The 14,839-nt window shown below is 45.0% G+C and overlaps 1 protein-coding gene across 4 annotated transcripts in view; it reads right to left on the reverse strand.

Moving 5' to 3' along the window:
- The window catches only part of macf1a (microtubule actin crosslinking factor 1a), a 118,918-nt gene that overhangs the window by 14,169 nt on the left and 89,910 nt on the right, over positions 1-14,839 (reverse strand). For 2 of the 4 annotated variants that reach the window (XM_085148436.1, XM_085148437.1), the window contains 28 exons: positions 14,002-14,161; positions 13,256-13,582; positions 12,126-12,210; positions 11,313-11,539; positions 10,191-10,397; positions 9,874-10,101; positions 9,537-9,755; positions 9,244-9,447; positions 7,340-7,565; positions 6,000-6,226; positions 5,744-5,866; positions 5,507-5,608; positions 5,269-5,370; positions 4,948-5,121; positions 4,645-4,800; positions 4,311-4,508; positions 3,949-4,077; positions 2,991-3,173; positions 2,749-2,904; positions 2,416-2,622; positions 2,124-2,243; positions 1,854-2,023; positions 1,585-1,744; positions 1,303-1,497; positions 922-1,194; positions 646-834; positions 410-521; positions 128-288 (listed from right to left, as the gene is read on the reverse strand). In XM_085148436.1, coding sequence (XP_085004562.1) covers positions 128-288; positions 410-521; positions 646-834; positions 922-1,194; positions 1,303-1,497; positions 1,585-1,744; positions 1,854-2,023; positions 2,124-2,243; positions 2,416-2,622; positions 2,749-2,904; positions 2,991-3,173; positions 3,949-4,077; positions 4,311-4,508; positions 4,645-4,800; positions 4,948-5,121; positions 5,269-5,370; positions 5,507-5,608; positions 5,744-5,866; positions 6,000-6,226; positions 7,340-7,565; positions 9,244-9,447; positions 9,537-9,755; positions 9,874-10,101; positions 10,191-10,397; positions 11,313-11,539; positions 12,126-12,210; positions 13,256-13,582; positions 14,002-14,161 — 5,020 coding nt within the window. Of the gene's footprint in view, positions 1-127; positions 289-409; positions 522-645; positions 835-921; positions 1,195-1,302; positions 1,498-1,584; positions 1,745-1,853; positions 2,024-2,123; positions 2,244-2,415; positions 2,623-2,748; positions 2,905-2,990; positions 3,174-3,948; positions 4,078-4,310; positions 4,509-4,644; positions 4,801-4,947; positions 5,122-5,268; positions 5,371-5,506; positions 5,609-5,743; positions 5,867-5,999; positions 6,227-7,339; positions 7,566-8,397; positions 8,407-9,243; positions 9,448-9,536; positions 9,756-9,873; positions 10,102-10,190; positions 10,398-11,312; positions 11,540-12,125; positions 12,211-13,255; positions 13,583-14,001; positions 14,162-14,839 lie in introns of all 4 variants that reach the window. The other 2 variants (XM_085148439.1, XM_085148438.1) reach the window with 2 other exon arrangements.

A 14,839-nucleotide genomic window follows, 5' to 3' on the forward strand; every position in this document is an offset into this window, starting at 1 on the left:
ATATTTATGTTAATGCTCTGCACGGTCCCTTTTCAAATAAAATTAATTAACAACAATAATAAAAAAAATACATAAAGTTTAATGTTTAGTGAGTGTGGGTAGCTTTGCTTGACTAAATTTAGTGTACCTCCTCCAGCCTGTCCAGAGCATCGTTGAGTTTGCGCTGCCGGTCGAGAGCTAGCAGCCACACCTGCTGCCACCTGGCACACAGCTGGTTGAGTCGTGGGTTTCCCCCAGAAACCTGCATGGCCGCCTGCTGCTGTTGCTGCTGCTGCTGCTGGTGTTTTCCTGCAGAGAACAGGTAAAGCTAAACGAAACGGCACCTGCACCTTTCGACCACATTCACTAGCCTAGCAGACGTGGGAGATGATAATATTTGTTCGCTGAGAGGTAAACACAGGAGACTTACGAGCGCCTCTCCTCTCCGCCAGGCTGCTGGGCGGCTCGGCTGGCTTTCTTTTGTAGGTTTTTGTCACTTTGTCGACATCCGGCTGCTTCCTCGTCATCTCCTCCATAAACATCTGAGTACAGCAAACAGCAACAGACAGTAACTCAAATGTGCGTCCAAACATTAAAATACTACGTCTGCGAGTTAAGTAAAAAGACAAACAACTGATGAGTCACCGAGGCCACTGAAGGACCCACCTGATGCTCTGTGATGAGGTTTTTGAGTTGTGGGATGTCCTGAGGCAGTGGCTCTGTGTCTCTTTGGACCAGTGTGGTCTCAGCCCACTGTAGCCATGACAGGAGCTCCTCCAGCAGGTTGGCATTGTTGAGCACTTCGGTCAGAGCCGTTTCCAGCCGCTGCTCGTGCTGTTTAGCCCAAGTCAGCACCTGCAGATTGAAAACGGTTATTAATTAGTCAGAAATCTCAACAACAAAGCCATACTTGTGACAAATATTGATTCATTTCTTCGTCACCTCCTCAAAGCGTGCCCTGATGATAGTGATCCAGTGTTTGATGGTGGTGATGGAGTCGGGGTGACACACGGTCAGGATGCCCTCTCCCATGCCAGCAGCCTTGTTCACGTCAGTCCTCTTCTCCTCCACTGTGCCCATGAAGTCCCGGTGCGTGTGGAGCAGCGCCTGCAGAGTCTCCGCCTCTTCGGGGAGGACGCCGCGGAAACGAAGCGTCTGCTCCGCCTCGGAGAGCCACTCCAGGAGCAGCTGCACCGCTGTGCGAAAGTCCTCCGCCTGACAGGCACACAGAGCTTTTTTTATGGATCTGCGATTGTCGGATTACGGAAAAATGTGGAGAAAAGTTTGACAGCTTGAAAGCAGCTGTGCAGCCGCCTTTCTGACCTGTTTGAGCGCCTGCTGCAGGCGCGTCTGCTTGGTGACTGATAGGGCGCAGACTGTGTCCCAGCGGTTGCTGAGCTCCTGAAGCTGAACTTTGACCCACGCTGTGTCATCGCGGCCGGTCTCCATCAGGTCACGGGCCGAACGCTTCAGAGCCTGAACGCTGCTGGTTCTCTTCCCCAGTTCTTTTTGGAAAGCCTGTAAGTGGGAAAGTTACCAGTCATGAGTGAACATAGCACACATGTTCACATAGCAGTATAGTTCTGTTTCTTCTAATATACACACCTTATGCGAGTCCATGAGGTTGGACACCAAATCCAGGTCCCCGTGGACGGGCTGGTCTTCTGCTAGCTGAGGCTCCACTCGGTACAGCCAGTCCACCAAAGCCTGAAGAGCTTCAGCAAACTGACCAGAGAACAGCAGAGCCTCCTCCAGCTTGTGTTGTCTTGATGGAGAAAAGGCGGCTATTACTCAACAGATTTTATTTGTCACAGTAATGCAAACCTGTCTGGTGAAGCCGAGCACACCAGTTTCAGTGTTCGTCTTCTCGTTACCTCTCCACGCTCTTGCCGCAGACGGTGTCCCATTTGTCACGAACTTCTCCCAAAAGGTTATCCATTTTCTGCGTGTCTGCAGGCAGCTGAGCTTTGTCCCTCATGGCCTTCCCCGACCTCACCGTGGTGTCGTAGACGGGCTGTTTTGATCCCAGTGCTTTCTGAAACTCCTGGAGAGGCGGAAAAATGACGGGAGAGAAAAGAGATTGTAGCAGGAAATGGAGCAGTATAGAAAACTGAATATTTGATGATGCATTTCTCTTCTTGTACCTTGTGCTTTGTCAGCTGTACTTTGATCTTATCCGGCTCGTTGGAGATCTCCAGCTCTGAGTCCAGCCTTTTCTCGGCTTCTTCTAGCCAGTCTGTCAGCTTCCTCCAGGCCTCGTGGAACTAAAGAAAACAATTTGATGAAACTTGTTTTAATGCACTTTTTTCTGAAGTTTTAGTCAAAGTCAATATAAAAGAGAAAACCACAGCGCTGAAACAATCCTCAGACTGACACAAAAGTTTAAACAGTCTTCATGTAGCCAAACAAAACCATCTTTAAAGAGCTTGTTTCTACCTGTTTGGCTCTTTTGCGGGCCTCATCAAGGTGTCGGCCTCGGTCCAGTGACCTCTGGACCAGCTTATCCCAGCGGGCCTGGACGCTGAGCAGCAGGTTCTTGATCAGAACCACGTCCTGCTTCAAGCTGGCAAAGCGAAGCTGAGAGCCGGCCTTCTCCAGAGCCAGGACCTGCTCTCTGTGGGTGTTCACCTCATTGACAAAGACCTGGACAGACACAAAGGGTGGAAAGAGTTACACGCAACGCAAACAGTATGTTTATGACAATATCGAGAAACAAACAGGATCTGAAAAGTAAGCGACATAAAACATAAGTATTTTTAATGTTGCTACCTTGTGCTCATCAATCTGGAAGAGGACGGTGTCCAGTATGAGGCTGGGGGGCTGGGCCATGTTCAGGGTCTGCTCAGCCTGGGTCAGCCAGTTGATGGTGTCCTGCAGAGAAGTCTGAAAACCCGTGGCCAAAGAAACGGCCTCGTCCAGTTTTGCCTGGAAAGTTTCGAGAGTTCAGAGTTAACGAAAGAGCTGCAGAACACACGAGCAAAACAAAGAGAAGTTTATTCGTAAAGATTTACCCTGCGGTCGTCCATCTTGGTGTTGAGGCTGCCCCACTTGTTCTGCAGCATGGCCAGGTTCTGCTGGGTCTGGGTGGTACCAGGTCCTGCTTCTTCTCCTCCACGAGCCAGCAGCATGGACTCTCCCTGATCCAGCAGGCGATTGTACTGCTCTGCACGTTGAGTCACCTGGGCTTGGAGCTCCTGCAGACAGCGAGAGCACAAACAGAAGATGATGAAAAGGCGAGCTTCATCGTGTCTAACAGGCCGTTGTAGAACAATACAAGCTATTAAACTTTTATAGCCTCCATATGCCAAGTGTCTCTCTGTGTGAAATGAAGAGTGTGTTTGTAAGTCGATACTCTGCAGCTGCACAAAATTTGGAGTCAAAGCACTCCGGCACTGTTACAGACCTGTCCTAACACTGAATTAGATACGTGCAGAAGACTTTTTTGCAACATTTGTTTGTGACCTGCGATAGGAAAGCATTCCTCAGCTGCAGTAACTGCAACTATAACTAATGCACACGTGCATAATGTTACACAAACCTTAAACTGCTTCCTCTACACATGAATGTTTTTAGCAGTTAATTATTTTGTTCACAGAGGCACCAAAAATACTCCAACATGGGACGTAAAACACTTCAGAAACATGCAAGAGAGACTTAAATGGTGTAAATTGGCAACGTTGATAAATTCTAACAATTCAGTCACGCGGCAGATCGAATTCAGCTAGTTTCACTTTGGTTTTTATTACAGTGACGTGGATGTTATGGCCCAATCTCAATATCTGATAGCATGATATACACGTCACATAAACATCCCAGTCTATACTTCAATGTTTATTTATTTTTTATTCTATAAAGTATTTTTTTTCCCCGTTTCTCAGAGTTATAACACCAATGTGTCTAACCACTGTGGGCTGTGACGTGTGCCTGTGTATTGTCCCTGATGATGTGAGTATGAAGGTGTAACGTTACCATGTGTTGCTGTAACTGCTCCCTGGCGGTTTCAGGGAGACCGCCTGTTGGCTTGGCGGCAGACAGCTGGCTCTCGGTCCTCCTCAGCCACTGGAGGAACTCCTCCAACTCCCCATGGAAACCTTCAGCCTACAAAGACACCAATGAGACACCAACAAGCATGAACAAGTTGACCTATTATGATGAAATTAATGACAGAGCATCACAATCAACACTTCACAACCATTCAGATGATATAAGATCTACATCTAGCTCAAAAACAAACTAAACAATCACTATGAAATATATATTTTGTTAATTACCAGTCAAGTTAAATCTAACTAAACCAAGCACAGATCTAATTTTCTGCTTCTTTGCAGTACCTGCTGCAGGGCGGCCTCCAGCAGTTTTTGTCGCTCCTGGGTTTTGAGCAGTAGACTCCCCCAGCTCTGGTTGAGCTGATCGAGCTGATCCCTCAGGTTGCCCGCCTCATCGCCAGGAGAGGACTCCAGCAGCTCAGCGGCAGCGTTGTTCACAGTGTCCACGGTGGCATGATGGGACAGCACATCGTTACGTAAAACCTGGGAAGGAAAGAGGAAGAAAGATTTGAATGCTGGGATGGAAAAATATACGCGTAAGTGCTCTTCAGAAAGGTTCATTCACAGAGTTAAAACTGATTACAGAGATGCACTTCCTGCAGGTAATAATAGGACATACGTGGTGTTTAGCCAGCTCAATTTCGATGGCCTTGGGGTCAGAGCTGACGGGTCGCTGTGTGTCCAGAGTGGTGTGTGTGTGGGTCAGCCAGGCCTGCAGCTCGGACAAGGCATGCTGGAACTGACCCAGAGCCAGCAGGGCAGCCTCCAGTTTGTGCTGTGGTAGAAGAAAGACAGTCAAATACACGCAATTCTACAGGATACCAACAAAAAGAACAATATCACCGGCTTCCTCGGGAGAAACAGAAGAGCTGAGACGAAGAACAAATTTCAGATTTTAAATGTTAAGATGTGCTTTCATCACCTGTCGTTGGGTGATTTTATCCCCCAGGTTTTCCCACAGGTGTCGGAGTTCGGTCAGCGGCTCCTGGATCATGTCTCTGTCGGTCTGGTCTGACACTTTCTTTAACAGCAGCTCCCCCTGGTGGCTCAGCTTCTCCATGTCAATCTGCTGCTGGTAAACCTCCACTTTGTACTGCTGCTCAGGTCAGTGGAGGCGCAAGTAGAAGAGCGAGGTGCGAAATAAGACAGAGAACAGCTTGTTGTTAGGCACTGATATACATCTGACTTTAAAAAGTGTTTGTAAGATATCTAGATTTTATACACAACTAGTGAAAAATCCAACCTTAAGCTCCTCAATCTGTTGTTTGACAGTTCCCAGGTCAGTTCCCACAGTTGACATTTCACACAGCTTGATCACTGCGTTGTCCAGATAGTCAAACATGGACTGGAAAAATTACACAGAAATTATTCCAACAATAATCCACGGGAACGTCCTGATCGCCACAGTTAAACTGGTACAAAAACAACTGAACTTTATATGGTAGCTCTGCTATACAGCTGTATCAAGAAAGGGCACAAACCTGCAGTGCATCCTGATACTGAACTGAGGCAGTCATGGCTTCCTCCAGTCTCTCCATCCTTTCTCTCCATGTTCGGTTCAGTCCTTCCCAAGCAGCATTCATCTGAGAGAGCGATAAAAAGAGTCTCCGTTTAGTAAAACGTTTCAGAAGGAAATGGTCACTTTTTCACAACAACGTGATCCTGGTTTAAGAATCAGATATACTTTATTAATCTCAGAGGAAATTGTGATTTCTAACCTCATCTATGGTCTTCTTGACTTCAGGCTTCTCAGTTTCTCCACAAGCGAAGATGAGGTCAGCTCCGAGGGTCCTGACAAACTCCAGCTCTTCCCTCAGGCCATCCGTCTCTGCCTTGATGGCCTAGCACATGCACAGAGGGACATCGTAATGACTCGTTTAGCATAAAAATGTGGAGGACAAAGACAAAAACAAACATTTCAGCTGCTGATGAACTCTTTCATCTTCTCGAAGCATGTTTCTGCCTCCTCCATACCTCAGCAGCCTCAATCTGTTGTTTGATGAGCGATGGGTCCACTCCGGGATCCTCCAGGTCTTTCACGATATCTTGGGAGTCTCGGAGCGTGCTCAGTAGCGCCGCCACGTCGGCCCAGAATTTCCCAGCCAGGTCCAAGACATCATTGAGTTTCCCCTCTCTCTCTTCAGCACGCTGCCGGATCTCATCCCATAGAGAGCGCAGGCGGAGGAGGCGGGAACGGACAGCTGCATGAAAACAGGAAAAGAGGGGAGTGACATTTTAAAGAGGTTCATACAGAAATGCTGCTGGTCAGACTGGGAAACACTTCTTAGGTCACACAATGCAGTCTGGTATCAGTTTCATATGTCATATTAGTTTGGATTCTGACATCTCATGTACTGCACTGGTATGTTTGGTCTATTCACTCCCACTACCAGTGCACAGTGAGGCCTTTCATGTTGAGGAGGGCTGCAGGGCATCAAAGCAGAAAGGCCAACACAACAAAGATGTGTGTGTTCTGTCTCACAATGTGCTGAGCAGAACGTCACTGCTGGTTCTCCTCTTTTCCTTTTCTTTTTAAGATTTGATGAGGTTTGCGAACTGACCTGGTGACAATTAGAGACTCACTCTCTTCAGCTAGTGAACTTACTGGACTGGAGCCCACAATAAGATTGTAATGTTTTTTACAAAGATTACAGAAGCCTCTCTGTTCTGAACCACTCCGAATTTTGATGCCCTGTACTCTTAGTCAGGGAAATGTTTTGTTCCAGTGAGAGCCTGAATTTTCCATTTCCAGTAAAAGGTTTCAGAGCTGCACTGTTCAGTTTGTAGCTTGTTTATTAGCCAGTATATGGAGGATTGACACTGCCAAATTAAAACTAAATGACTAATTCAGTATAATCATTAATATGACATTAAATCCTTAATAATGCAATTATAATTGAATTAAAATATAGGCATTTGTAAAATGTCAAACTGATTTTTTTCTTCTGAATTAATTAAATTACATTTCAGTCTGTTTATTTATTCAATTCAAATCATATCATATACAGATCTCTCTCTCTCCCTCCCTCTATAAAAAACTTTTTATTTATTCAGTTCAATTCAAATCATATCATTTATCTATATCTATCTATCTATAAAAATTTTGTGTGTGTGAATTGATTGTTTATTTATGATTTTGGCAGTTTTAGTCCTCCATAAACAAGATGTCGTGAAATCAGTTAATCCAGCCCCTCATCGCTGGATGCAGAATACGCGACAAATAACAAATACAACTTTGTGACCTGCCTGCTTCTTTTATGTCTGCACATTGTGAAGCTGTCACTGACAGACAGCTTCATCCTCGAGTCACTCACCCTGAGCAGCAGGGTCGTCATGAGCCGCTCGGCCGATGAGCTCCTCGCCGCGGGCGCAGAGGGCGGAGAAGCTTGGCAGCAGTTTGTCCAGCTCCAGTCCCTGGGCTCGGTGCTCTGCCAGCTGCTCCCTGATCTTCTCCACCTCTGCAGCCACGGGGGGAGGCTGCCGAAGCCGCTGCACCGCCCCCTCCAGAGTCTCCAACAGTGGGTCCATCTTGTCGTGAAACTGAGAGCAAAAGGAGACGTGTAAGACGACGTTTTGACAGAGGAGAGAATTTGAGTTTGATAGCTGGGCGACATGTTGAAAGTGAGAAAATACTGAGATATCGCGTAGGTGGGCAGCCATCTGTGGCAGACCGCACAAACTTTTTTTATTTATAATTTTTATTATAATTTCATTTCAGATTTCAAGAGAAAATTGAATAAAATATCGCTTCTTCACTTTCAACAAGCCAGCCAGTTTATGTAACTATGACAACGCGGGACTCAAACGCACCACACAAAAGGGAACTATAAATGTAGCAGACGTGTTACAGAAGAAAGAACTCGTGGTTCAATTCCTAAGAGGATAATCTTTCTAGAGGGAAACTGCTTGATTATGACAAAACAAATCTCATCTAACCACGAGGAGAGCGCTACGTGATACAGAAGGACCTCTAGGACTTAAATCAAGCCTGGTGTAGACGCGGCTTTATTCAAGTTTGCAATCATAAACCAAAGGGACTGATCTGATTCAATGTTTTGGTCACTCAGGGTGAGAAACAACATGATTCTTATGAATGTTTCAATCAATAAAAATGTAGCTGACACAAATCAATTCAAGTTAATTTTCCAGTGAATAAACGATTACTTTCAATACTGAACTTTAATCATTTATTTAAAAAAAATCAATAACAGCTTTCATCCAGCAAATGTGAAATAAAAAGAAAGCTCAATGATTAGCACTTGATTTGTGAAAGTTTTATTGTTTTTGTATTGATTCATTTTTTGTTATTTGATCCAATCATGTGGCCCAAACACACCCTGAGTGTCGGTTTCATGTCAGTCAGGGGTCTTACCTCTACCAGCTGGGTGATTGCAGTGAGCAGTGACCGTGGAGAAAATGGTGGTGAGGGGCAACACACACAGCACATCCACAATGAACAAGGGATGGGATGGAGGAAGGGATGGGGGTTGCAAGGATGAGAGGTGAACATAAGGTTAAGGATGAAGGAGGGAGAGACAAGGAGGTGTAGTTTGGAGTGAGGGATGAGAAGAAAGTGGTGGACAGTGCGGGTGGAGGGAGAGAGGGGAGCCACATGTGGATTGGTTTGAAGAGGGTGGAGAAACAATGAGTTAAATCAGAGTCATGCAAACGGTACAAACTGATACATCGAGGGCAGCAACACCCGTGATTCAGTGATGTCTCGTGAAATAAAATGCAAAGAAAAAGTTAAACGTCTATAAAGAAGATCTACTTGATAAGAAGATGAAATATGGCACAAAAAATGATGTTTTGCTATGAATGTATGATGAAACAGTTACATGAAGCCACTTTGACTAAACAACAAAAAAAAATTCAAAGAAACCTGAAAACGACTAAAATAAAATGTAGCTTTAACTGCACGTGTAAGTAAATGTATCTCCATCAAATCGTGTATCATCTAGTGTAGAGCAGGCATTAGACACAAAAACACACTTGCATACATCTCATGCTGTTATCATGTCAGACGTACTCATTTAGTTGCGGGCTGCAGACACTGCATTAAAGCTCTAAACAGACCTGGGCTCAAAAGCACTTCTTTTATCTGTGCTGAAGGCCACACTGGTGTAGCTACACAGATTTGGCACAGTTTACTAAAATTATTAGACCTAGGTCTGCAGCTGAAGCAAAAATGCCCAAACATTTAGTTTATCCTCCATACCTGTGCAGACTGGGACACCGCCTCATCTAATGCTGTAGCACGACCTTTGACCTCCTCTTTGATGGCCTGGTACCGTTTCTCGGCATCTGCGTAGCGCTGCGTCACACTCGCACCCTCCTGCAGGCTGAGCTCGGCCAGCTGAGGTCCGATTTTCAGCAGCTTGTCGATGTGTGGCTTGTGTTCTGCTATGGACTCCCTGAGCAGCTGGAGAGGAAATTAAAAACACAGATAGTGAGCATTTATTTCAATCAGAAAAGCACAACCAGGTTATGATATTCAAGGTCTTCGCTTACTCTCATCTGGTCCTGCTGCAGGCGGAGAGCATCTGTGTCAATAGCTGGTGGTGGAAGCTGGACGATGAGGGTCTCAGTTTCACCCAGCCACGGCTCCAGTTCCTCGTAGGTTTCCCAGAACCGAGCCACAAGAACCTGGGCCTGCTCCAGAGCTGAGAACCGCTCGCTGTGGCTCTGACTCACTGCATCATAACGAGCGCTCAAAGAGCCCGTCTTGAGCTGAGGAAGAGGATGACGATTCAGATATAAGAGTTTATTTCTGTTGCACTTCTTGAAGCTTCTCACTTTCCTTCCCGTTCACTCAATACGCCCAGAACTGTGTCTGTGAGCATCTTACCATGAGTGCATCCTTCTGAGCATCACTGCATGCTTCTAAGATGTCGTCTCTGGTGCTGAGGAGCTGATCTACTGTGTCTTTGTGTCGGATGATGTCAATGTTGAACGCCCTCTGCACTTGCAGTTGGGCCACGGTCACGTCAGGCTCCAGACTCAGCGGCCCCAGAGATGCCAGTTTGCGCTCCGTCTCCCCAACCCAGGCCAGCTCTGCATCCACGGCCTCTTCATACTGAAGGGAGGAGTTAGCGTTCAGCCATTTTAACCAATCAAAGTAAAAAATAGAATGAAAATTTAGACTTATTAAACTACTTGCAGTACCTGCTGCGACCTCTGGATGGCAGCTTGTACCAGTTGAACCCGCTGAGTGATGGTTTCATCAGCCTGTCGGTAGCGCTGGTTGGCGTCTGCGACGAGGCGGTCCAGGCCTTCCCGGGCTCGCCAAGGCACTAAATCCAGCAGAGCGCTGCCCACCTCGTTCACTGTATCCAACACCAGACGCTTCTCAGCTGACACTTTCTTCAACTCCTGCAACAGTGAAACTTTTAGTTTTATCGAGCACAATCTGCCAAAAAGCAGAAATATTTCCTACATCAATTCTTTAATATGAGCACATGCATCAACGTAAAGCTGAAATAAGCTTGTCTAAATGGCCTCGAGTGTATCATCTGTTTTTTTCTGCTGCTTGAGTCAAAATGAGAACCCTGAAAATGTCACCGAAGAGTGAAAAAACTGGAACAAATTAAATGGCAATAATCCTTTCAATAGCTTTTACAAACTGTTATGAAGCTCCCAGAAATCAATGTTTCTATGGTAACTCAGCTGTGGGTAGCTTGAGATTGGAAAGGCTGAAAATGTCATTACAGACAGGAGTTAAATGAGCTTTTCAGACATTTTGTACAATTTATTTATTATGAAAATGTTAAAAAATGATCTTTAAAAGCTGTAAAATGTGGTTGACTGAGCAGCGCACTGGTTACTAAAAAGCACAAAAGCTGATCACATATTAAAAAAAGATGACGATGCATCATCGTAGCCTGTTTTAAAGCAGATTCTGGAGAAAATGAAAATCAGTGTGCACATAAGAATGCCTGCAACTGATGCATGCAGTGTTACAGCGATACTCCAAACACAAATATTTGACCCACTCGCTTATTGGCAGAGGAACAAATACACAGGAACCTGTGATTCTCGTGTGAAAAACTGAAGCACAAACATTAGATCATCATGTCTAAATATTTAACTTAAGAAAACCAGTTAAGCTGCCTTTAATCCCTTCTGCGGTCTTCATGTTTGCACACGATTATTTTTATGTTATTTTGGCTAAACGGAAACAGTTTACAACATCCATAAAAACACAATTAACAAAAAAGAAGAATGCTGCCGTTTAAATCTGAAATTTTAAAAGAATAAGAATCGTAACTACACCCCGACTCCTCCCACCTTTTGTCTCTCCTGGTAGGCGGGTGAGGCGTCGGGCTCGACAGTGTTAAGCTCAGTCTCCACACCGTCCAGCCACTGGTTGAGATCGTCGTGGGCGCTGGCGAATCGCGTGGACAGCTGCAGGGCCTGCTCCAGGGTCCGGAGGGCTTTACTGCTGCCGGCCGTCATCTCGGCGTAGCGAGACTTGATGCCGTCGAGCTTCTCCTGAATCAGGAGGACCTCCTCACCTGCAGGACGACGCAGAGGTCAGGTAACTGGGTTCAATCAGGATACGTCAACAAACCATGTGCAGAGTGTATAAAAATATGATCTCCTTCATTACAACAGAGCATATTATCTCTGTAGAATCTTTAGTGAGACACACAAACTTGTTCAATCTAAAAAATAAAAAAAAATCGATGTATTCTGTAAAATCTCACAGGATCCTCAGTTTGACAGCTTGGCGCTCCTTTTATGGCCACAACATTTGTCTAACGGCCTAAATATGACAATAAAAACACAAAATGCAGTCATGGGTAGACCAACAATCAACTCACTAAAGGGGAAGCAGTCAGCATGGCTAATATCAAGATATACCAAGATAAACAAAAACAGATGTTACAGTTTGGTTCACTGCTGATCAAAAAATATGTGGTTTGGATGCGAGTCTCTCCCCAAGCCTGGACTTTCTGCATCCGTAAAAAACACTGATTTAAGAGTTTCTTTATCCTTTGGCAGATTTAACGCACAACCCGACACCAGACCAACACTTTTAAGTACAAGCCAAAAAAGGAAGAAACTCCTGAGAAGATTCACAAAGATGTGAGCGATCACCTGTGGTCTGTTTGAGTAGAGCTTGTCCATTCTTGATGGCCTGGTCCACGGTTTTCTTCCTGCTCAAGATCTCTTCATTCAGAGCCTGAGAGAATAAAAGGAGTGAAAATGAACACTAACTGTTTTATTTTTGCAGCCAAAGACTTACTGGAAAAATGTAAGAAATAAAACAGCTTCCAAGTTTTATTATATTCACTGAAACTCTGTTTATAATGTTTATTACACTTGATTTAAATCAGTTTAGCTCTGGTTCAGACTTCTCGGTCCTTAAAGGAGACCTATTATGGTTAGGATCTGTCATACTTGTACTCTTACAGTGATGGACGCTCATATTATAAATGACCTAAGAGGTCAATGTAGTCCTTCAAACTCTAAACCAGGGGTGTCAAACATAAGGCCCAGGGGCCAGAATCGGCTCAAAAACTGGAAAACATGAAGTAGTTAATCAATTTTAAACTTTTAACTTTATTGTCATAGGTTTTGCAGCTTTTCCTCATTGACACAACACCAAAGTAGGTAAATAATGGATAAACATGAAATGAAATTAAAATAATTAATTAAATGTTTTGACACTGATAGAAGGGCAGCTGCACTGGTCTGACCCACTTAAGCTCTAAACGCTCCATTTCAGACAGTCACAGAGTGAGACTGTCCTTAACATCGTCACATGTGAACACTACTATTCACCCGACCCGCCTGCTTGAAACCTTTTGTTTGTGAGGGGCAGCGAGTAAGATGCAACGTGGCTTAAAGGGAGAGGAGTGGATATGAGGTCTTTTATAGCGGATGAACTGAGGGGCTACACCAGGGCTTAGTACGGGATAAATAAAGATTATTTTAAACTGTCAATTACACAAAGCTACTCTGGCAGAGTCCAATAATAAACATGTGGAGCTGAAAACATAAACATAATAGATCCACTTTAAATATTCATATTTTTTTATAGTATAAATTGTTGTGATTTTGGAAAATGTGTAACTGAAAGTGTTTAACGCCCATGACACAAACTGTTATCTTACTGAAGGGATCTTATTTGTGCAGCTCTCTCAGAGACAGAGTTACTAAGTTCTTGAGTTTTAAGGAGATGAAGCGCTTCTAGTGACACTCAGCGTGTGTTCATCAAGTCGTACCAGAGTGTGTTTGTGCTGCTCGGCCAGCACCTGGGGCTGATAGCTCTGTACAGAGACCTGAGCCAGCCTCTGAGCCACCTCCGCCAGCCAGTTCAGCACCTCTACCTCGTCCTCCCCAAACAGCTGAGCGTTGGCCAGTGCCTGCTCCAGCAGGCCCGCCCGCCCGGAGCACCAATCGCCAAGCTCTGAGTGACCAGACCTCACCGATCCCACACGTTCGCTTAACCAATCGCGATCAGCCGCGCAGCTGAGCGGGCTCAGCGATTGGCTCAGCGACTCGAGGTGGTCAACCTCGGCTTCCCGGGAAGACACGTCATCTTGGAGCGCCTGGGAAGTGAAGGTGTGCGTGTGTGTTTGTGTGTGTGAGAGAGAGAGTGTTTTTGAAGTGAAGGGAAGTGAACAAAGAAAAGAAACACAAAGAACATGGATAAAAACTTAAAATATGAGCATGCAGATGATAAAATCATAACTGACAAACATCAATGGATGACTGAATGACTTAAAGAGAAAAAACTTGACACCACTGAAATAAAAACCAAAAAAAGGAAACTCATAGGAGGTCATGTTTTGATTGTAAATTAGTGCTTTGTGGTTCTAGGATGTATTTTTCATGATTTTCAAAATGAAGATCGCCGACTCTGCTCGTCCGGATGGATGCGTCGTCTTTTCCCTCGACACACGGGGAGTGAAAATCTAAATGCAAGTCAGCGTCTTACCCTAATCGGGTCTCTGGGGGTAAACGGTACCTTGTGTTTGACGATCTGCTGGGTGATCTTTGCCGTCTGGGTTCCCATAGGCTCAGCAGAGCTTAGGCGTCTCTCCGTGGTGCTCAGCCATTCCCCGAGTGGCTCGAGGGCTTCGTGGAACTGAAGAGCCAAAACCTGCAGCTCCTCCAACTGCCTTTGTCTGAGAGACGAGAGGGGAGAAAAATCCATGATGAAGAGGAGGAGCGGCAGGAGGAGAGGGGTCTCTTTATTGCTTTCACAATTAGTTTTTTGTGTCACTGACAGATTGGATGTTTGTCATAAAGTGGTTATATCTTTGTTTATTAAATGTTTCTCATAAATAATTCAGCTTAAAAGTATTTCATGAAAAGATAAAACAGATTACTGTAGCTTGACTGAGGCAGAGGGAGGATTTGCAAAGTGGTAAGAAAGCACGACTTTTGTGCGCAGATAAGTGAGAGTCATTGCCAAGAAAAGCTTATCGCGTGTTTGTACAGAAAGCAACACTGTGTGTGTGAGTGTGTGTGTGAGTGTGTGTGTGTGAGTGTGTGTGTGTGTGTGTGTGTTCAAGAAAGACGCTGTAATAAACTCCAGAGACATGTCAGAGATTCTTCTATCATCTGCTACAGCTTGCAGCCGGGCATGAATGTGTAGTAACATTATACATTATGACTCCTCTACTTTTCACGAGCAGACACGTCAGAGGTATCAAACCTCTTAGCTGTGCTTTGTGTGTTGTGTATTTATGTGTATCATTTCCCTGGTGAACAAAAGAACCTCTAAAATTACACCACAGAAACCAAAAGTAATGATTCCAACATTTCTTCAGGGACAGAGGTGTTCGATGGAGCCACACAGA

Source organism: Neolamprologus multifasciatus, chromosome 22 (assembly GCF_963576455.1).
Source record: "Neolamprologus multifasciatus chromosome 22, fNeoMul1.2, whole genome shotgun sequence".
Lineage (NCBI taxonomy): Eukaryota > Metazoa > Chordata > Actinopteri > Cichliformes > Cichlidae > Neolamprologus > Neolamprologus multifasciatus.